Here is a 23,419-nt window from a genome sequence, read left to right as displayed (position 1 = left end):
TTTTGCCATTGATCCTACTGGTTTTCGATGTGTTGGATACTCTTGCCTTTTCCCTATTTCCTTGTGGAATTCTGACATTTCCCTACTTCCTTGTCACATTCTCACCAATCCACACTTTCTGCTGCTGCTTCTCACCCTTGTCACACCAAGCACCCATTCCTTACTTTCCCACCAATCGATAAGAACATATAAGAACATAAGAAATAGGAGCAGGAGTAGGCCATCTAGCCCTTCGAGCCTGCCCCGCCATTCAATAAGATCATGGCTGATCTGTCGCTGCTCAGTTCCACTTTCCCGCTTTCTCCCCATAACCCTTAATCCCCTCTCTTATCAAAAACCCACTCGTGATTTAATAGCCTGTAACACACCATGCTACTCCCTCCCTCCCTCCCTCTTTACCCCAAAATTTCTCCCCAGCCTCATTCTCCCAGACCTGACATTTCACTATCAGTTCTACAAAAATGAGGACAAATTCTGTGAGCCACCTCTTAGTCTTGCAATGCCATTACATCCAGCTGAATGCTTCCAGATCCTGACCCCCAGCACCTTCCAATCCCTTCCTAGTACTCTGAGATCCAAACATTGTATATCAGCACTAGCTCCCCAGCATTGTGCTTTAGCCTAAACCAGCAATTGAGTTTGAATGAAGTGCTTTAAGAATAGTAGGCCTTGTCATTTGATTTGGTTGGGTAGAAGTTGGAATCTGTTCAACCCATAATACGAAATATAAGAAAATAAGATAAGTATAGATTATTATGAGTATAGATTATTATACAATGAAGCTCAGAAACCTTGTGTGATTATCATAACTAATCACAATGACTATCATAACGAATATCAGAACTAATCACACTACCCTGCAAAATATTACTCAGCTGGACATTTTTGTGTATACATACAGAGATCCTACCATTAGCTTTAAATTTTTTTATCCTCATACAATGCTTGGTACCTTTGAAGTCTAGTTAGGGACAAAGCTAATTGTATCTTTCTTTTTTATTGTTACGTCAGAATCTGCCTAAAAGAGTAATTCAGGGTTCTGATGGGTTTTGGCTGCAGCATGGAATATAAGAGCAGGGAGGTTTTGCTGAATTGTACAAAACACTAAGTAGAGCACAACTAGAGTACTACATGCAGTTCTGGTCAATCAATACAGGAAGCATGTTGTCATTTCAGAGAGGTTACAGAGGAAATTCACAAGGATATTGTCAAGATTAGAAAACTTTAGCAACAAGGAAAGATTTTATTGGGTGGGGTTGTTTTCTTTGGAACAGAGGAGGCTAAGGGGAGATTTAATTGAGGTGTATAAAACTATGATAGGCCTAGCTAAAGTGGTAAGATCTATTTCCTTCTGCAGTGAGATCAATATCAGAGATTATTAATTTAAAGTAATCACCAAAGGATTAGGTGAATGTTGAAAGGAAGTCTTTTAACCTAGAGGGTACTGGGGTTCTAGAACTCATTGAAAGGATGCTACAGGTTGAAATCCTCATTGCGTTAAAAATACTTTGATATGAATTTGAATCCACAAGTTGAAAATAGCATTAGGCTGTATAGCTCTTTTTCAGATGCTATAGATACAGTGACCAGATGCTTACACACTCCTCATGCTCCTGATGGCTCCTGTGGCAGAATGGGGACATGAAATTGCATTTGTGATGATTTAATAAATTTTGAATTTTTAAGCTGGCAAGAGGAGCTTTAAAGCCTGAGAAAGTAATGTTGAGAACCTCATAACAATATTATCCTTAGGAGCTGAGGTTTTATCATATCATTTCATACTATAGCGAGTGTCATAAAATATTTTAAGGGCTGGATTTTCTATCCATTCTCAGATGATTTATGAAAAACCTATTCCAAATTGTCATGAAAATATTGTGAGCTAGCGCCCAGGAAGTTCTTATCAGAATAAGACATAATATGTATTATGTTGATATCATAATCTCTGAAAATCATTAATATTAGGCAAATGTGCAGTGTTTTATTTTCCCTCATCTGTGGTGAAACAGGATTTTCTCTATATTCTCCCTCTGAGTCACAAGATTGTATGTTCAAATTCCACACCAGGACATGAATACAAAGGTTAAACTGACAATCCAGTGCAGCACTGAGGGATTACTAAATTGTTGGGGGGTGCTATTTTTTGGGTCACATGTTAAACCGAGATGTCATCTGTCTGTTTGGTGTATGTAAAAGATCCATTCTTATTTTAAAGAAGAGCAGGGAGCTATCCCCAATGTCCTGCCCAATATTTATCCCAACATAAAATTAAATTATCTATCATTTTGTTGAAGTGGGACTTTGCTGTGTTTTGATTTTTTATTTGATTTATTATTGTCACATGTATGGGTAAACAGTGAAAAGTTTTGGTTCTTGCGTGCTGTACAGATAAAGCATACTTTTCATTGAGTACATATGGATAAAGGAAAGGAGAGGGTACAAAATGTAGTGTTATAGTCATGGCTAGAGTGTAGAGAAACATTAACTTAATTTAAGGTAGGTCCATTCAAAAGTCTGATAGCATTAGGGAAGACGCTGTTCATGAGTAGGTTAGTATGTGATCTCAGACTTTTGTATCTTTTTCATGATGGAAGAAGATGGAATAGAGTATATCCAGAGTTTATGGGGTCCATGATTATGATGGCTGCTTTTCCAGGCAGTGGGACAACGGATGGGAGGCTGTTTTGTGTGATGGACTGAGCTACATTCATAACCCTTTGTAGTTTCTTGCAGTCTTGGTCGGAGCAGGAGCCATACCAAGCTGTGATACATCCGAAAAGGATGCTTTCTATGGTGTATCTGTAAAAATTGGTGACAGCCATTGTAGACATACTGAATTTCCTTAGCCTTTTGAGAAAGAAGAGATGTTGGTGAGCTTTCTTAACTAAAATGTTGGTGTGGAAGGACCAGGATATGTTATTGGCAATCTGGACACCTAAAACCTTGAAGCTCTCAACCATTTCACTTCATTTTCATTTCCACTTCCACTGTGTGCAAATTGGTGCTGTGCTTTCTACATTGCAATAGTAACTGTGCTTCAGAAGTATTCCATTGGCTGTAAAGTATTTTGAGATTAGTGGTTATGAGAGGCACTACATAAATGCAAATTATGTGTCATTCCAACATCACTTGGCAATGTATTGGAACAACCTGTTTTGATTAGCTTATTAATATTGGGCCATTATTCTAATTTCGTATTGCCAAATTTATTTTCTTATGTAACCTATTAACATTAGCACAATCAAACAACACCGACAAAATACAACTCTTTTTATAAGGGCAATGAAATTTTGCAGCTTTATTGTACCACCAGATGGCAGATGCACAGATTAGTGGGGAGGACCTTATTTCTATTACGAGTAAAGAAAGCTTTACCTGTGTTCACCATGTCACATCTGCCTGAAAGTGCTCATTGGTTACCAGATGTTGGCAATGTGGAAAATGCGCCACATAAGAAATTAAATCTTTCAGCTTGATCCACACTCATTCCTTTACCACCCAATATTTCTCCTTATATTATTTCATAGTACAAATGAGGCTTACAAGTTTATAATTTTAAGGTTCCTTAATGCTTCTTTGAAAATGGAAGTCACATTGCCTATTCTCTAATCGTCTATATTTTGGAACACAGAAACAAGAGTAAACCACTAAATTATATGAGCCCATTCTGCCAATCCATGAGATCACTTAACTCCATGGGTCATGGTGGTAAGGATTATAGAACAAAGAACAGAACAAAGAACAAAATATCAGGTAGAAATTTTCCTGACATCACGATCCTGCCTCCGGCTGTGTTGGTTGGCAGGATTTTCATCTGAGGAATGTGCAATGCTACCTGCCGCCAGAGCCCGAGGCAGGCTGATGCCACATTAGTTTAAAAGGCCTGGCTCTATTCACAGTAGAAATAGTCTTCTGGCCAGAGATCCCAAGATGAGCAGGTGAGAGAGGAGCAGCTGAGAGGAGAGCAACAGAAGGGTGGCCCTTGCAGCAGGCATTACTAATGAAAGAACTAACAACCAAAGGCTGTGTTTTCCTAACACTTCTGAAGAGCAGTGTCTCAGGAAGCTCAAGTTGGCACATCCATTTGTGGCAGACATCTACAGTCTCCTAGAAAAGACTTGCTTTCTACTGGAGTTTGTAGCTATGCATTACTAGTATCTGTGAAAGGCCACTGCTGCTTTCAACTTTTTTGCCTCTAGATCCTTTGGGACCCTACTGAAGGCATATCAAGACTTTCTCAGTCAACAGCTCATAAACACTGGAACCTGTTTACCTAGGCCAGCAATTTTGCTAACTTCACTTGTCACTAAACTAGTCAGAATGAATGAATGTTCAGATTTCCAATGCTGGCTGACTTCCCACTTGTGCAGGGTGTCATTCACTGTACACCATTGGCAAACTGAGCACCTCCACAGCAACAGATATTTGTCCATTCCATCAATGTGCAGTTGGTAATCAATGTGAGAATTTTTGAGAACAGGCTGAAAGAATGGGTCAACCAGGGCAGTGCTGTTTGTGAATTTGGGGCAGGAGGAACTACAGGATTGGTGGACTACAAGGTTGGAGACTGTGGAGGATAGATCTTCAGGAGATGAGATTAGTGACAGTCCTGAATATAATGACTTGATGTTCGCTGGTGGAGTTACGGTCGATAGGGAGGTTGGAGGAACTACCTCCTTTGGATCTGTTGGGTAAATAATTACGGGAGTTAAGAAGTCATTTAAATCTGGTTTTGACCCTCAACTCTGGATATCCCAGTCAGGGACCCTGTTTCCTGACCTGTCAGGAACAGCCATGGGGACCAAATTTGCACCTCAATATGCCAACATCTTCATGCACAGGTTCGAACAAGACTTCTTCACTGCACAGAATCTTCAACCAATGCTATACACTAGATACATCGATGACATTTTCTTCCTTTGGCCTCATGGTGAACAATCACTGAAACAACTATATGATGATATCAACAAATTCCACTCCACCATCAGACTCACCATGGACTATTCCCCAGAATCAGTCGCATTCTTGGACACACGCATCTCCATTAAGGACGGTCACCTCAGCACCTCACTGTACCGCAAGCCCACAATCTCACAATGCTCCACTTCTCCAGTTTCCACCCTAAACATGTTAAAGAAGCCATTCCCTATGGACAAGCCCTCCGTATACACAGGATTTGCTCAGAGGAGGAGGATCGTGACAGACTCCTCCAGACCCTGAAAGATGCCCTCATAAGAACAGGATATGGTGCTCGACTCATAGATCGACAGTTCCAATGCGCCACAGCGAAAAACCGCACCGATCTCCTCAGAAGGCAAACACGGGACACAGTGGACAGAGTACCCTTCGTCGTCCAGTACTTCCCCAGAGCGGAGAAGCTACGACATCTTCTCCGGAGTCTTCAACATATCATTGATGAAGACGAACATCTCGCCAGGGCTATCCCCACACCCCCACTTCTTGCCTTCAGACAACCACAAAACCTCAAACAGACCATTGTTCGCAGCAAACTACCCAGCCTTCAGGAGAACAGTGACCACAACACCACACAACCCTGCCACAGCAACCTCTGCAAGACATGCCAGATCATCGACATGGATACCATCATCACACGTGAGAATACCATCCACCAGGTACATGGTAAATACTCTTGCAACTCAGCCAACATTGTCTACCTGATACGTTGCAAGAAAGGATGTCCCGAAGCATGGTACATTGGGGAGACCATGCAGACGCTATGACAACGGATGAATGAACATCGCTCGACAATCACCAGGCAAGACTGTTCCCTTCCTGTTGGCGAACACTTCAGTGGTCACGGGCATTCAGCCTCTGACCTTCAGGTAAGCATTCTCCAAGGCGGCCTTCACGACACACGACAGCGCAGAGTCGCTGAGCAGAGACTGATAGCCAAGTTCCGCACACATGAGGACAGTCTCAACAGGGATCTTGGGTTCATGTCGCACTATCTGTAACCCCCGTGACTTGCCTGGGTTTGCAAAACCTCACTTACTGTACTGTCTAGAGACAATACACATCTCTGTAACCTGTGATCAGTGCTCCTTCCACTCACATTGTCAGCCACTTCAGGTCTTGAACAGCAGGTTAGGTGTAAGGATTCGCATTCTAATCAGTAATCTCTAAACTGTCTGTGCTTAAATGCTCTGTCTGAGGCCAGAACTCTCCATTCACCTGACGAAGGGACTAACCCAATAGCTTGTGAGTCTATTATCAAATAAATCGGTTGGACTAAAACCTGGTGTTGTCAGACTTTTTACTGTCAGGAGATCACCAGAGTCACTGAGATGAGTCCGCAGCACGAAAAGCTTCTTCAGTAAAACTGACAAGCTGGGAAGCCTATGATCATTGAAATGGAAGAACTCCAGCCATGATCAGTGGGAGGTTAATGTTCAAAACTACTTACCTGCCTAGCACTTCCACAGCACTTCCTGCTACTGGCATTCAAGAGATGGGCATGGAGCAGACTTTGCAACTGCACTTTCCACTTCTAGTGAGAGGCAGCAGAAGAAGCAAAACCACAAGCTGCAGCAGCCTCACCCACATGCCCCTCCACAGGAAATCCCAGTGGAAGCAAGTGAGACCGCCAATGCAGGGTCTATGAGTTGAGAATTAGTTCTTTCAATATTTCTGAGTACAAGTGCCTCAGAAGAATCAAGCTTTCATGGCAAGTTACTGCTGGATTTGCAACCAGCTGGAACAAGACTTCCAGGGTTAGTGTCAGCTATGGTTCAGCTGGTAGTACTTTCAGCTTTCAAGGTTCAGGTTCCAATCCAGAGCTTAATACAAAAATCAAAACTGACACTTCAATGCCATATTGAGGGAGTACTGCATTGTCAGATCTGCTGTCAGGTGGATGTAAATGGCACTTATTTTGACGTCCTGGTCAATGTTTATCCCTCAATGAATATCATAAAAATAAAGATTATCTGGTTATTATCCCATTAATGTATGTGGGAGTTTGCCAAGTGCATATTGGCCACCATGTTTCCTATACTATAACAATGTCTACTCTTCAAAAAGTATTTCATTTGCTGTAAAGCATTCTGAGACATCAGGGGGTTGTGAAAAGTACTAAATAAATGCAAATTTTCCTTTCTTTCATGAGCAGCTGAGCACACATTGCCAGTGGCTGGCAAGGTGCAAGTCTTGGGAGGGAAATTTCCAACACCCTACCCCGCCTTGCCCCTAGGTCTCTGCCTTGCACTAAGTTGCGTGCTCTCTTCTCCGACAAAGAGAGAAAGCAGAGATATGAGAATTCATTGTGGCTTGCTTGGTGGGGAAGGAAGGATTTGTGTAAATTGGCTGTGAAACATTAGTGTGAAAGGATGATAAATTGGGTATGATGGGGATGTGAGGTGTCTGGAAAGAGAAGAATGGGTGGAGCTACAAGATATAGGAGAATGCTGTTTCCTGACCTGTTAGAAACTCGCCAGAGCCACTCGGGCAAGTGCACAACAGCAAGAGCTTCTTCAGTGAAACTGACAAGCTGGGAAGTTTTGAACTGTGAATTTGAAGAGTTCCAGCCATGGTCAGGTGAGAGATTAGTATTTTAAAATTTCTTTCAGTCAGGTGATTGTCCATCAGAACTAACCAACAGCTTCAAAAGCCTTAGGGAATAGCAGCAATTGGTAAATGGCAAGATTGCTTGGTAGAATTGCCTAGATAAATGAAAAGATTTTGTTGACAAGTAATAAGCTATTAATTTAAAAAGGCTTTCACGCCAACCTCTCAGGAATAAACCCCTCATAGGACTAGAGCAGATTCCTGTACTATGAAATACTGAACTGGAATTACTTTTTTGTAGTGTGCAGAAAGATGCTGAAACAAAAGATATACGTGTCATCTCTACAGTATTCAAGGTTACAGCCAGTGTAAGTAGCAAACAAGAATCTGAATTTCCTTGAAATTATGTTGATGGTTGAAACACTGAATTAAAGATGAAGCCTAGATATTAAATTAGCCAATTTTTTTATCAACGAGCAATTAATATCTACATAGACATCGAAATGGAAGCATTAACCATTTAAAATAAGAGCATCAACATCTGAGTTAAAGTAGCAGACAGAAGAATGTAATGTGGCTGTGTGAGCTATTTGCCTATTGTTATTACCAATAAGTGATTTCTTGTATTCTACCTGATCAAACCATTTGAAATAATTTGTGATATAACACTTCAAAAGAACACAAGAACTAGGAGCAGCAGTACACCATGCAGCCCACTGAGCCTGCTGTGCCTTTTAATATAATCATGGCTGTTCTTTGTCCTCGACTCCAGTTTTCACCCACTTCCCATATCTCTTGATAGCCTGAGAGGCCAAAAATATCTTCATCTTGGCCTCAGAAATATTCAACAATGAAGTATCCACAGCCCCGAAGAATATGCCCCTGTGTTCTAGATTCCCCAACGAGGGGGGGTTGATTCCTGTCAATTCCCTTCATAATCTTGTTTATTTCACCTCTCATTCTTTTGAACTTTGGAGGTTTTAGGGCCAAGTTACTCATTCTCTCGATATAGGACAGTTCTTTTTAGCAAGAATCCAGGCTAAGTTCTGTTTCTGCATTCTGTGGCTCACTTGTGCTAATAATAAAGGTATCCACTTCTACCTTAGCTGAGATTAGCTACTCAGCGTAGATTGCTCAGTATAACTGTGCCATAGAAGGCAGTGCCTTGCTGCACTTGGGCATTAGGGAATTTATTGTTATCGAATAAAATCCTAATTCAGAACAATTTTGAAGATGGTAATGAATGTCATTTATTTGAGTTTTAGCACTATTATTTGATTAATATTGATTAATATTAATAACAAATTACATTGTTTTTTAATTTTTCTTGATGAAAATGTGAGAAACTGGGACACTAATTGTTCACTACTGTTATTTTTAACTAGGATGATTATGGCCCATGCTATCCTTCCACTAAGCAGCATGAACAGACTTTTGCCTACCTGATTGTGGATCCTTTAAAACGTCACGTGCATGTGCTGTACCATTGTTTTGGAGGAGGATTATTCTGCAATTAATACTTATAATCTGTGTCTTTGCTGGAACATTATTACTAGTAGATTATTTAGCCGAAGATGGTCTGTGGTGAAAAGCAAACAAGGGATTATCTGTTTCAATATTTGAGACTTCTTTCTTTGTATTTAATTAGAATTTGTCGTGAAAGGAAATGAAACGGCCGCAGTTTCAGAGAATCTGCCATTTGCACCTGTTTAAGTTGTTCATTTGGCTAAATGGGAACAAAAACATCACATAGGTTTTGCTGTGAGATAATTTATAAAGTACAACATTTGGAATTTCTGAATATTAGTAATTATAGAAATGGTGTAACTTAGCTGTTTGTTGAATGTGTTGAATTATATAGATGTAACTCAGTTTTATGCATCTAAAAACTTTCAACAAAGCATCTGTTTTCTACCTTGACCAGCTGTGCAATAGTATTTTTGGATTCTGATTCCATCCACACTTGCAACAGGTAATGTCATGAAAAATTGTTGATTTCATAACCGTTATCACTAAGCAGTCAAGTGCATGGTGCACCTCTGAATCACAATAAGGTCCCTTAGAAGTAGAAACAAGATAAATTATGATAGGGAATGAAGGAATGGCAGAGACATTGAACAAATGTTTTGGGCCAAATTTTCACTACTGAGGCGAATAGCTTGAGTTGAAGAATTTCCTGATGTGCTGGAGTCGTCCCAATAGAAAAGCCCGACTGTCACAACATTTGCTGCAACAGGAGAGGCAGCCACGAGGGTGGCCGAGGGCTGAGAGAGGATGATTATAAGGCCCGTCTCAGTTCTCGAGGACATCATTCCAGTGGCATTAAAGACTGTTAGGCCCTCTAGTCCTATCCACTACCTCCATCCAATCCCATAGCCCCAATTCCAATTTGTATTCCTTCATACTCTCCATCCCAATTGATGTCCATCAATCCAGTGTACATGAAATACAGGACCAATTAATCATAAAGTATTAATGACATGTGCGGAACTACTCCAAAAAATGCACCCATTCACAAATCCTCTTTTGAAACAAAAACTGTCAATCAAAGAGACTATTAAAGTATCCAGGAGATGTATGAGGCAAGTTTTTTTTCATGGAGGATGGTGGGTGCTTGGAACTTGCTGCTAGGCAGATAGTGGAAGCAGATACAATAGTGACTTTTAAGGGGTATCTTGACAAATACATGAATAGGATGGGAATAGAGAGATACGGTTACCGGAAGAGTAGAGGGTTTTAGTTCTGTCAGGCAGCATGGTCGGTGCAGGCTTGGAGGGCTGAAGGGCCTGTTCCTGTGCTGTAATGTTCTTTGTTCTTGCCACTCAGACAGAAGTCATCCCTGACCCAATTGAGGTGCAGTATTGGTCACAGACGGGTCATTTCCTGCCCAGCTTCAATTTTTAATCTGGTGGGCGGATTGACCTTGCCGTGGGGAAGCCCAAAAATTAACAGATATGGATCTCGGGTGGGGAAGGCACCTCCATCAGAAGCCCTTCTGAAGCCGTACACCACTCCCTGCCTTGGGTGGCCTCCGGACCTCCCTCCCCTACCTCAGCCTTTGCCCTGAGACTGTGATCACTTCCTTTCTGCTGCCCCTGGCCTTCCCTACACTCCCCAGTCATATTACTAAGTAAACATAGTACCATTTCCTCCAGATGTGTCATTGGACCATCAACAGGGGAATTTCACAGTAATTTAGTTGCAGTGTTAATGTAAGCCTTACTTGTGACTAATAAATAAATAAACTTTAAAACCATTCCCAAGCTCAGCTTGGCAATTCAATTCTAATTCTTACAGTTTCCCACAAGTCCTTTCACAAAATCCTTCAATTAATGCTCTTACCACTTTTTGCACGACTGCATTGTTTCAGGCTTACACGAAGCAGGCATTCGCAACTCTGTCAGGTACATTACTGGTATGTTCTTATGGCATACATCTGTTGTAAATTGAACATGCCCTATTGACAAATGTCACCAGGTTACCTTAAGCCACATCTGCGAAGGCTTTAAAATGATGTACTTTTGCTTGCTTCATCACCTTGCCAATCCTCAGTTCTGTGCCTCACTATTGTCCTCCCCTGTCTTGGTCTCTTGTGAGTGGTAGGCAACAACACTAGGGCTCTGGGTGAAAAGCAACAAATGCTTTTGTCTTTGTCTTTCAAACCAGAAACTGAACTGGACTAGCCGTATAAATATTGTGACCTTAAGAGCAGGTCAGAGATTAGGAATCCTGCGATGAGTAACTCGCCTCTTGACTCTTCCATAGCCTGTCCACCTCTACAAGGCACAATTCAGGAGTGTAATGGAATAGTCTCGCTTGCCTGGATGAGTGTAGCTCCAACAACACTCAAGAGGTTTCACAGTATCTAGGACAAAGCCTAGGACAAACCCTTCCTCATATGTTCACTTCCTCCACCACTGATGCACCACAACAGTAATGTGTACCATCTGTACGTTGCACTGCAGGAACTCACCAAGGCTCCTTAAGCAGCCCGTTCCAAACCCACAACCATTACCGTTTAGGAGGAAAAGAGCAGTAGCTACCTGGGAACACCACCATCTGGATGTTGCCCTCCAAGTCACTCACCATCCTGACTTGGAAATATATCACTGTTCATTTACTGTCACTGGGTCAGAATCCTGGAACCCACTCCTTTCTAGTACTGAGGGCATACCTACAGCTCAGGCACTGCAGTGGTTCAAGAAGGCAGCTCACCGCCACCTTGGCTACTAGGGAAGGGCAATAAATTCTGGCCTAGCCAGTGAGGTCCACATCCCTTAAATTATGGGCCAAGTACTGGAAAATGGAATTAGAATAGTTAGGTGGTTTGTCTTTGACCGGTGCAGACGTGATGGGCTAAAGAGCCTTTTCTGTGCAGTAGATCTCTGTGACTCTGCTAACATCCAGTGATCAGTTAGGATAACGATTAGGTTCTTCTTGCTGTGTGATGGATCAAGGCACTCAACTCACTGCAGTAGTCCTCAGACTGTCCTTAGACTGCTGTCTTTATAGCCCAAAATCTGGCAACACCACCCCACATCCCATGCTCAAAACATACAAGTCTTGGACCACGTTGACCATTGTCAGTAATTGGTATCTTTTCTCCTCAGCTTTAAGGCTGTTTGCTATGTCTGCATGGATTGTAGAGCCAGCTGACTCACCCGCTCACTCACTCATCACTCATCTGATGAAGGAGCAGTGCTCTGAAAGCTCATGCTACCAAATAAACCTGTTGGACTTTAACCTGGTGTTGTGAGACTTCTCACTGTACCTACCCTAGTCCAATGCCTGCGTCTCCACATCATGGGTTGTAGAAGCTGAAGGTTTGTTTGCAGAACTTTCAAAGTTCCTTATTGGAGATACAAATGTCCCAATCATAGTCTTATAGCTTTCTTAGTCTGAAATCATTGTCTAGTTCTTACCACCTTGCTTTCACATCCTATCAAAAATGATGGCAGTTTCTTACTCAAGGTATTTAGGTTAAGAATAATCTGAAATGGCAGCACTGAAGTTGCTCAGTAACTCAGCCCTCAAGTTACAGCAGAGATTAGTCAAATCCGAGATAACTGAACCTTCATACAAAACCTACTGGACTATTTTATTCCATGTAACATAATGGAATTGAATATCCAGAATAAACGTGAGGGCCATCAGTCCGACAATAACCTAGTTAACAGTAGTCATTGTGGATTAGGAATTGGAAGATCCTGCTTCACCAACTTCCTTGACATCTTTGAGGTTACAACCCACATGGATTATAGGAAGTTTTTTGCTGAGTTGTGCATCAGCTTCCAAAAGAATTTGTTTCACATGAAAGACTCCAATCTGTAGGAATTTGGGGTAAATAAATCTTGAGAGTGGATGAGAAACAATCTGAAGACCATCACAATGAGTAATCATTGGAAGAATTATACCAATGTGCCCTCAATAATGAAAAAAATTGAGAAATTACATAGACATAGAAAGCTAATGAAAAGTGGTCAATATTGTTTATATTGAACTGGATGGATCACAGAATTTTTATGACGCAGAATGAGGCCATTTAGCCAATCATGTCTACACAAGCCCTTTCAATGAGCATTATGCCTTTGTGCCATTCTCCTGTTTTTCCCTTAATCCTGCTCATTCGCTAGGATTCTCCACTCCGGGTTTACAGTTGATATCCTAGTGGGTGGGAATGGAAAATCTTGTGAGATTGTAAAAATCAGTTTTGCATCGCCATAAACCAGCTTGTGATTGTCCACCCTTCCTGTTAATGACGGGTTGCATTTCCTGCTGCTGCACATCGGAGACATCAAGTCCATAGATTTTCATCTTATTTTAAGCTGTGCTTGAAAGATTCATTCCCTCACACTGGATCTTGAGGCCACCTCAGCAAGCATTCACACCAACCTGTCCCATAATGGTACATAAGTGACGGGCATCTGGCAACCTGTACTTCACTCCTCATTTTGAGGTTCATTTGCCTACCTTGTTTTGGCAGTGCCATTCTGCGCTAGGCTTCTCTGGCAGCACTATGTCCATTGCAAAATATACAAGTATGCAGAACAAGAGGTGAAATTTAATGTTGACATAGAAAGTTCTGACATATTGCAAAGTGCAAATTTTATGACCTCACCGCACCCATTCCCGCCATCAGGACCTGCCTAAAACGGCCCTCAGGTGGTCCCCGACTCAGTTAATGACAGCAACAAATATCCTCTGAGGTTGGGCCACATGCCGCAGCCCCTCAGCCATGACACTCTTTGACTGGGCTACATTCTCAAGGCTGCAGCCATAGCTTGCTGTGTCTCCTGCAAGCTCTTGACCTCTCAGCCATGGGCCTCAGCTGTGGCCTGTGTGACTTGGCCACAGCTCTCTGGGACTCTGCTGTGACTCGGCCATCACTCGGAGCCTGCCACCCATGGTGAGGATTGCCCAAGCTTTCCACTGCTGACACTACCCTTGCAGTTTTGGCCTGGGAACCACACAAGACAGGCAATAGCTGGTCCACTGAAAGCTTTGGGACTCTGGGCAGCATGGTAGAACAGTGGTTAGCACTGCTGCATTACAGCTGCAGGGATCTGGGTTCGATCCCCTGCTTGGGTAACTGTCTGAGTGGAGTTTGCACATTCTCCTTGTGTCTGCATGGGTTTTCTCAGGGTGCTCCAGTTTCCACCCACAGTCCAAAGATGTGCAGATTAGGTTGGTTGGCCATGCTAAAAAAAGAAAAATTGTCCCTTAGAGTCCTGAGATATGTAGATTAGAGGGATTAGTGGGTAAATATGTAGGGATAAAGGGGTAGAGCCTGAGTGGGATTGCGGTTGTTGCAGACTTGATGGGCTAAATGGCCTCCTTCTGCACTGTAGGGTTTCTATGATTCCAAGACTCCTTCCAATAGCCTGGCAATCATCCAATGTGGCTGTCAGTCCCTCCTGCATTCCCTGTTGCTGCATCTCCAGCAGCTGAGGAAGAAGTGATCTCAGAGGCCCAGCATGTAGCCTGAGGTCAGCTGAATCCTCATCTCTGGCAGGCAGTCACATGCCAGAGGCTTCAGAAGTTCCCTTCTCCACTCAATGTATATCAGCAGATGTGTCATGTCACCAGAGAGTGATCTAGATACCTTGCCAGTAACTTGATGCACTGATGTGAGCCTCTGGGATGGTGAATTGAGGTGGAAGCTGATGCAAAACTGGTGCTGGCCCAGAAGTCCCTTCATCTGCTTCGTCTGAAGCATCTTCTGAGCTGTCAGGGGCAGGGTGGGTGGGAACAGCAGTGGGGGCCATGATGTCAGATGGCCCAGGTGCATTGAGGTCCCTTCCTGCAACACAGGACACCAGGATAAGTGCAAGGAAGGGAAAGGAATCTAGGCTGCATGCAACCTACTTGAGATTTCTCCAACAGGTGGAGGATTGGCAGATGCTCACTTCTGTGCTCCAGCCCAACCATACTGTTGCTAATGGTCCACATATCCTCTCCCACAAGCTCCAGAGCGCGCTCCTCAAAGGGGATGAGGACCCAGATCTCAGGCACACCACCCTCTACCTTCACTCTCTCCCGATGACTATGGGCATTCTTCTCCTGTGGGGACAGAAGGAGCCATGTAAAATCTGACAGCATGAGTCCTGCAGGATTTCAGGGGGTGGCTTTCAGAGGGCAGGGTTGTGATACTCTTGGGTGGAAGAATTGAGAAGTTTGGGGGCGTTATTCAGAGGGGAAGATGCTGGGTGAGGTTAAACATTCACTCTTGCTGCCCAGATGATGGTCATTCAGTTTCTTGCAACACTGCTTCCCGATTCTTCTGGCCAGTGCCCTGGCACTAACACATGCTGCCACTGCCTCCCAGGCTACATTTCCATCTGTTCCTCTGGGAGGCTGTCTTGCTGGGGGGAAGAGGGTGTCCTGCCTTGCCTCCACCATCTCCAGCAACCTGGCCAGGTCCACATCTGAAACCAGGGAGCTGTCTTCCTGGGGAGCATTTTCTTGCACTGCCAGCGTGTCTGTCCATCCTTGGGGTTTTTATGGAGCTCTTCCTTGTTAGGGCAGCTCAGCTGCAGGCAATTTGTGTGAGTCATGTGCCTGTTGGAGCATTCCAGTCGGTTTGATGTAGTTTCCCTTTTTACAATAGAGGGGAAGGCAAGTCAGTTCTTATAGGTGTGCTGATGGAGGGGGGGTAGGGGGAATTTGTGCCTGTGTGATGATCTGGGGCAGGGAAGAGAGAGGCTCATGTCAGTTAACCATTGGGACTTGGGGGGCCATGTGTGAAGGAGTCTGCGGCAGGTGCGTGGGGGGTATGGTAAGGTGGTCAGTAATGTTGGGGGGTCTCTAGTATGTGTGGGGAGGAGGGGCAGGCTGTATCTGGCCCAGGAGTTCTGTCAAGAGAGCTATTTTTCCCTGTTTTTCCTGTGCATGCACTCCGATCTGAGCTGCTGGCTGTTTGGGATTTAGGCCCCACCCTCTGCTTCAAGTGGCTAGAAATGGCCTAGTCAGTTTTTTAGAAGAAAGACTGCATTAAATTGGGAGTGAAAACTCACCTGAGAAACAAAGCAGCAACTCTCCCATTTTCACACTAGCTGGACACAGAAAAAATCTTGTAGTATTCTGCCTAAAGCATTGAAAAATAGTTCCATCCATACTGTATGAATGGTGCTGACATAACTAAAGTCTAAGTTTGTAAAACCTAGGAGTCTAAGCAAACATAATGCTGACTACTTATTTTCAACTAGTAGCAATTGATAAAATCATTAGGTTTTGAACTGAGTCAACAAAACAATAGAATATAAATCAAGAGGTAGTAATGATCAAACCAAAACATTAGTCAGACTGCACCTTGAAGTTTGAGTCCATGTTTGATTGCCAAGGAATAACAAAAGTATTTAAGCCCTGGAGGATCACTTTGTCCTTTGCCTGAATTCTGAGGTACCTTTGAACTTTACAGCTGGAAATGAGAGAACTGAGGCATTTTATTTGATTTGATTTGTTATTGTCACATGTATTAGCATACAGTGAAAAGTATTGTTTCTTGCATACTGTACAGACAAAGCATACCATTCATCAAGTACATAGAGGAGAAGGAAAGGAGAGGGTGCAGAATATAGTATTACAGTCATAACTAGGGTGTAGAGAAACATCAATTTAATATAAGTTAGGTCCATTCAAAAGCCTGATGGCAGCAAGAAAGAAGCTGTTCTTGATTTGGTTAATGCATGATCTCAAATTTTTGTATATTTTTCCTGATGGAAGAAGGTGGAAGAGAATGTGTCTGGAATGCGTCAGATCCTTGATTATACTGGCTGTTTTTCTGTGGCAGTGGGAAGTGTAGATGGAGTCAATGGATGGGGGGTGCTGGTTTGCGTGATGGACTGGGCTTCATTCACAACCCTTTGCAGTTTTTTGTGGCCTTGGTCAGAGCAGGAGCCATACTAAGCTTTATACATTCGAAAAGGATGCTTTCAATGCAAATATGTAAAAATTGGTGAGAGTCATAGTGGACATGCTGATTTTCCTCAGCCTCCTGAGAAAGTAGAGGCATTGGTGAGCTTTCTTAACTATAGCATTGGCATGGAGGGACCAAGACAGGTTGTTGGTGATCTGGACACCTAAAAACTTGAAGCCCTCAACCATTTCCCCTTCATCCCCTTTAATGTAGACAGGATCTTATAAGTATGTGAGAATTTTAAAGCTCTAGAGGAAGTTAATTTGGAATATTACTTTAACTTATATCATGGAAGCAAAACAAGAGTACACAATTTCACAATAGCAATAGACAATTATAACTTTGCTGTGAGGGAATTTTTCACATAGGGAGTGATCAATGTGGAGAATAAACCTCCAGGCAAAGTAGGGAAGATAAAAATCTGGAATTAATTTAAGAACAATTTGGAGCTAGAATGGGGGAAATGTTAGGATCCTGCTAAATGAATAAATTTAACGGAATGGCTTTTATCATCTCTAATTAGCCTGTCTTGTGAACATGTGGTTCATTCAAGGATTCAAAAGTCACTGATGGTTGGGAATGTGCTACATACAGACTACAACAACCTAGCACCTGTTAGCACAGTTTAGCCCATCTGGCTTCCAACACATGTTCAAGGGCTATCACGGGTACAGAAATATCATGAGGACTGTCTTCAGCTTCCATTTCCACTGCATAACAACCCTGCTCAAGCTCAGTATGGCTATTGAATTACACGAGCGCAGATTCACACAGTTCAGTGATTGGAGTGAAGTGCCGATCCACTTAGTCTTCCAGTCTGCCTGGGTTTTACCCATATCCTGCATGGTTCCACATAAGCATTCCTGAGGAATACAATCAGTAATCTTACATATTCATAAGTTTCAGCTGCAAAGGCACTCAAAACAACAAGCATCATTTTTACATTGGGAGTTGCTGTAAAATGGGCAAGTTAGTTTTGATGAAAGGAAAATCAGGTGTGGGCTGTACTGGTATGGGCCCTTGTCAATTTGATATTGCACATTTTATATCACCTCCAAAGTACTCATGTGCTTACATTTATATAACACCAATCATGGCCTCAGGCAACCCAAAGCACTTTACAGCCAACATAGAAATTTGATGTGTAGTTTTAAAGTTTGTTACTCTCACAAGTAGGCTTACATTAACACTGCAATGAAGTTACTGTGAAAATCCCTTATTTGCCACACTCCGGTGCCTGTTCAGATACACAGAGGGTGGATTTAACATAGTCAATTCATCTAACCAGCACATCTTTTGGACTGTGTGAGGAAGCTGAAGCACCCATGCAGACACAGGGAGAATGTGCAGACTCTGCACAGACAGTGACCCAAGCTGGGAATCGAACTCTGGTCCCTGGCACTGTGAGGCAGCGGTGCTAACTGCTGTGCCACCATGCCACCCATACTGTTGTAATGTAGGAAGCATGGCAGCCAATTTGCACACAGCAAACTCCCACAAACAGCAATTTGATAATGAAGCTCAGAGGAACAGAAGAATCTTGGGGTGCTTGTCCATGGATCCCTGAAGGCAGCAGGACAGATTAATAGGATATTTAAGAAGATTTGCAAGAGACTTGCTTTTATCAGTTGTAGCATAGATTATAAGGACAAGGAGGTTTTGTATGAGTACAAAACTTTGGTTAAGCCACAGCTGGAGTTCTTGTTGCCTCGCTATAGGAAGGATATGATTGCACTGGAAAGGATGTAAAGGAGATTCACCAGGATGTTGCCTGGGTGGAGCATTTGAACTATGAAGAGAGGCTGGGTAGATTTGGGTTGTTTTCTTTAGAGCAGAGAAGGCTGTGGGGGACCTGATTGAGGCATATAAAATTATGAGGGATATGGACAGGGTGGATAGGAAGCCGCTGTTCCCCTTAGTTGAAGGGTCAATAATGAGGGGTATAATTTTAACATGAGAGGCAGAAGGTTGACAGGGCATCTAAGGAAAATAATTTTTACCCTGAGGTTGAGGGGAATCTGGAAAGCACTGCCTGGGAGGAGAGTAGAGGCAGGAAATCTCATAACCTTTAAAAAGTCCGTATATGTGTATTTGAAATATCATAACATTCAAGAGTATGGGCTAAATGCTGGAAAGTGGGATTAGTATAGATTTAGTGTAGTTTTGTTGGTGCAGACTCGATGGGTTCAATGTACTGTATGACTCTATTACTCTATGATAGCTGAATATGGTAAACCACTTACTCTCTCTAGGTCCCTTTACAAATAGGAACAATTTAAGAAAGACATTGAAGGGCTACGAGCACCTGCAGAAACATATTTAAGCAAGTTTTTCCAGATTCTGGAGAGAAGTACTGTTGATTAATTGGACTACACCTTTTTGTACTTGAACAATACTTGGCTCTTCAGTAGCTGGGGAGGACAGATTGAATCAGTGGCAATACTATAGTTTGTTACAGGGGCTGATAACAATGGCTTTGATCTTGCCAATGTTTAACTGGTGGAAATTGAAACTCATTGTAACCAAGCAAAAGTGTTATTGATTTCATTAATCATTAGTAACATGATCCCTGTAGAGACCCATAACTTAAAAAAAATGAATTCCCAGTGACCAACTTAAAGGAATTACATGACAAGAATTCATGTTTTGAGGCTTTAACTGTAATAAACAAACTAAAAGCAACATTGATTAAACATATTTAATAGGTAATTAGTACTTTAAACAGCAGAATAAGTATTTCTTGAATAAAAGCAAATTACTGCGAATGCTGGAATCTGAAAGCAAAAGAGAAAATGCTGGAAAATCCCAGCAGGTCTGGCAGCATCTGTAAGGAAAGAAAAGAGCTGACGTTTCAAATCAAGACTACCCTTTGTGACAAGGGTCGTCTGGACGCAAAATGTCAGCTCTTTGCTCTCCTTACAAATGTTGCCAGACTTGCTGAGATTTTCCAGCACTTTCTTTTTTGGGAAAAGTATTCCTTATTAGTTTCTTAAAATGCTTGAGAACCCTTTGCCACAATACATTGCACTATCAATGAAACTATAGTTTTCATCTCTGCATTTCAACAAAGACAAGTCTTCCAGATTCCTTTTAACAGCCCTTTTACTGACTCCTCCTCCCCAGTGACTAGTGGTATGCCTCAGGGGGTTAGTGCTGGGACCACAACTTTTCACAATATACAATAATGGATTGGAGGAAGGAACTGAAGGCACTGTTGCTAAGTTTGCAGATGATATAAAGATATGTAGAGGCACAGGTAGTATTCAAGAAGCAGGGGGCTGCAGAGGACTTGGACAGGTTAGGAAAGTGGGCAAAGAAGTGGCAGATGGAATACAATGTGGAAAAATGTGAGGTTATGCACTTTGGAAGGAGGAATGGAGGCAGAAACTATTTTCTAAATGGGAAAATGTTCAGGAAATCAGAAACGCAAAGGGTTTTGGGAGTCACTGTTCAAATGCTCTTAAGGTTAACGTGCAGGTTCAGTCAGCAGTTAGGAAGGCAAATGCAATGTTAGCATTCATGTCAAGAGGGCTAGAATACAAGAGCAGGGATGTCCTTCTGAGGTTGTCTCAGGCTCTGGTCAGAACACATTTGAAATATTGTGAGCAATTTTGGGCTCCATATCTAAGAAGGATGTGCTGGCTTCGGAAAGTGTCCAGAGGAGATTCATAAGAATGATCCCTGGAACGAAGAGCTTGTTGTATGAGGAACGGTTGAGGATTCTACGTCTGTACTCGTTGGAGTTTAGAAGGATGAAGGGGGGATCTTATTGAAACTTACAAATACTGCGAGGCCTGGATAGAGTGGACGTGGAGAGGATGTTTCCACTATAGGAAAAACTAGAACCAGAAGGCACAATCTCAGGCTAAAGACACGATTGTTTAAAATAGAAATGAGGGGAAATTTCTTCAGCCAGAGAGTGGTGAATCTGTGGAACTCTTTGCTGCAGAAGGCTGTAGAGGCCAGGTCATTGAGTGTCCTTAAGACAGAGTTAGATAGGTTCTTGATTAATAAGGGGATCAGGGGTTTTAGGGAAAAAGCAGGAGTATGGGGATGAGAAAATTATCAGCCATGATTGAATGGCAGTTTTAAAATCTTGATAAGGTCCATCCCTTCCAACAGGAAATCCATTCTCACCAGCATTCTGCTCTCATAGCAACAGATACCCGGTGTCCTACCCCAGCAGTATCTCTCACTTTGTCTCCAGGGTCTCAGAGTCTAAATGACAGAGTCTGTATGATTACACAAAGCAAGGCTAACTGTTACTACCTTCGTTTGGGTGTAAAGCTGGCACTTGGGCTTCAGTAGGACTTGATGTGGGCCACTGTTACCCATGGCAACTGAGCCAAATTGTCTTATCGCTGGCAGAACAGGTAGGAGGTTACATGCTCCATTTTACCTCAAATTAAAAAAAGACAATTTAAAACATAGTCATCTCTTAAAGGCTCACATCTGTAACACAGTGCACAAAGAAACTTAATGAACATATATTAAAAAGTGCATTGTCAGAAGAAATTAAACCCCTTAATGTTACAACAATGTACTAAACAATTCAGTGTTGTTATCACATTCATTAAACTGAACAACTTACAGACTTATGACATTAGCTGCAAATGGTTTTAAACTTGGGATGCATACTATAATGAGAGGATACATGACAGGAATTATATTTTATCATAATTAATGAAGAATAACTCATACATGTGTAGCTGCTATAGACTTATGGAGCTTAGACACAAGACATTATATCACCTTATTTAGTGTGTTTATGGACAGAGCTGTGAAACCAAGAAAATAAAATTAGAATTATAGACTGTCAAAATGAATGTTTATCTCTGTTTTTGATAAGCTTACATGGTATTGTCGAGATCCAGATCTGAGTGTTTTGATACCCCAGGTCTGTTGCGTGACAATTCCTGAAGCTGCAAACTTCAATCACAGCTCCGATTCTGTGTGGTCTGCCTGGATCTGATCAGGAAAGATCACGAGAGCAAAATGTGAGCCTGAGAACACGAGGAAGGAAATGCAAGCCAGAGAAGCAGAAACTGGGCCACATTTTGGTGAGGGACCTTGACAAAGACAGCATTAGTTGTTGATGGACTGCGACAATGGCCATTTGCTCAACAGTGGCAGACTGTTGCTGCACAATATGTACAGTCACTATGGAAACATTGTGCTGACTTGACTAGTGGAAAATAAATTGCTGCTGAAAATTTTCTTTCCCACAAATGTGAGGTTAACTGTTTTCATATAATTAAAACTGGCTATTTTTACACATTGGTCACTGAACTTGTGGGTAAATGATTCCTGTTTGGTAGACTAATTACACCGGTTGCAAACGCGATATACCAAATACTTTTGACTTATATCTGTAACCCAATAATCCACACCTAATTGTGTACACCGATGCCAGCAAAACATCAACTTTCTATCATTAACAGAATCTATGTATATAATAAGCAGATTTATAAGTACCAAGAGTGGGTGGGTATGGATGCGATTAGAAGGGTTGAAGTCCTGAAAAGTGATATATTGTTTAAGGAGTGGTTTAGCTTTGCTGATCCTACTGAGTTCCAAACAGCTTGGGAAACTTCTAAGATTGCTGTTCAAGCCAAACTGCTGTGTCAAATTCACATTTAATTATCTATTATCTATTTCTAGATTTTGATTAATTATCTGAAAACTCTATTGCGGTGTCTACAAACCCATGGAAATGGGCAGAATCATGCCAAACCCCCAGCCTGTAACTTCCGATTTTCAGGGCATCATAAATGGATGTCAGCCCTAAGATGTACTAGGAAACCCCCTCAAGGAAATTCCCAGGTAAGGATTACCGACAATCTCCCTGGAAATTCAAACTTTTATTGCAATTGGAACCATCTGAAAGTATAATTTAAATTGTAAACTTTGGATGGATCCATCTGTCTTAACAGAATCAAGGACATATTTGAAGAATTAAAACCACTTTCAACTCCTGAGTAATTATAGTACTGACCACCCCACCATGCATCCTGTAGGAATCCTCCCACTCCCAAATCCCTAACCACCTGCCACCCCCACTGACCACTCTCCCTCCTAATCACTCCCCCTTCCCCCAATCCCTCACTCCAAATGGCGCTTCCCCTGAATGACCATGTGACCCATCCCACTGATCCCCGATCACCATTGGCTAGCCTACCCCTGACCATCCAAACAGCCCCATCACTGACCACTCAAAGTCTCCCAACTGATCACCTGACTCCCACCACACCACTGACCACCTGACGGCCCCCAGTGAACACTCAACCCCCACAAACTCAAGTGCCACTCATCTACTGACCAACCGACCACTGCTGACCATTCAACCCCCCAACCAACCCATCCTCCCCACGGACTCTTCACTCTACTTCACCTGAACTCACCTCTCCCCGATCTACTGCCCAACCCCACTCCTCTACTGACTACCCTGACCCCTCAATCCCTCTCCAGCCCCCAATCCTA

The 23,419-nt window shown here is 42.5% G+C and overlaps 1 protein-coding gene across 1 annotated transcript in view; it reads left to right on the top strand.

Annotated features, from left to right (window-relative positions):
• cfap300 (cilia and flagella associated protein 300) overlaps positions 1-21,947 on the top strand; it is a 44,290-nt gene extending 22,343 nt beyond the window's left edge. Inside the window, exons 6-8 of the mRNA XM_080197876.1 lie at positions 7,826-7,892; positions 8,910-9,496; positions 21,837-21,947. Of these exons, the coding sequence (XP_080054002.1) occupies positions 7,826-7,892; positions 8,910-9,041 (199 nt within the window). The 3' untranslated portion in view covers positions 9,042-9,496; positions 21,837-21,947. The remainder of the gene's footprint in view (positions 1-7,825; positions 7,893-8,909; positions 9,497-21,836) is intronic.
• The last annotated feature ends 1,472 nt before the right edge of the window (positions 21,948-23,419 follow it).

The sequence above is a fragment of the Carcharhinus amblyrhynchos genome, chromosome 10, assembly GCF_965287045.1.
Source record: "Carcharhinus amblyrhynchos chromosome 10, sCarAmb.v2.hapA, whole genome shotgun sequence".
Classification (NCBI taxonomy): domain Eukaryota; kingdom Metazoa; phylum Chordata; class Chondrichthyes; order Carcharhiniformes; family Carcharhinidae; genus Carcharhinus; species Carcharhinus amblyrhynchos.
The sequence above is the reverse complement of the archived record's forward strand: the minus strand, read 5'-3'. Positions and strand labels throughout refer to the sequence as shown.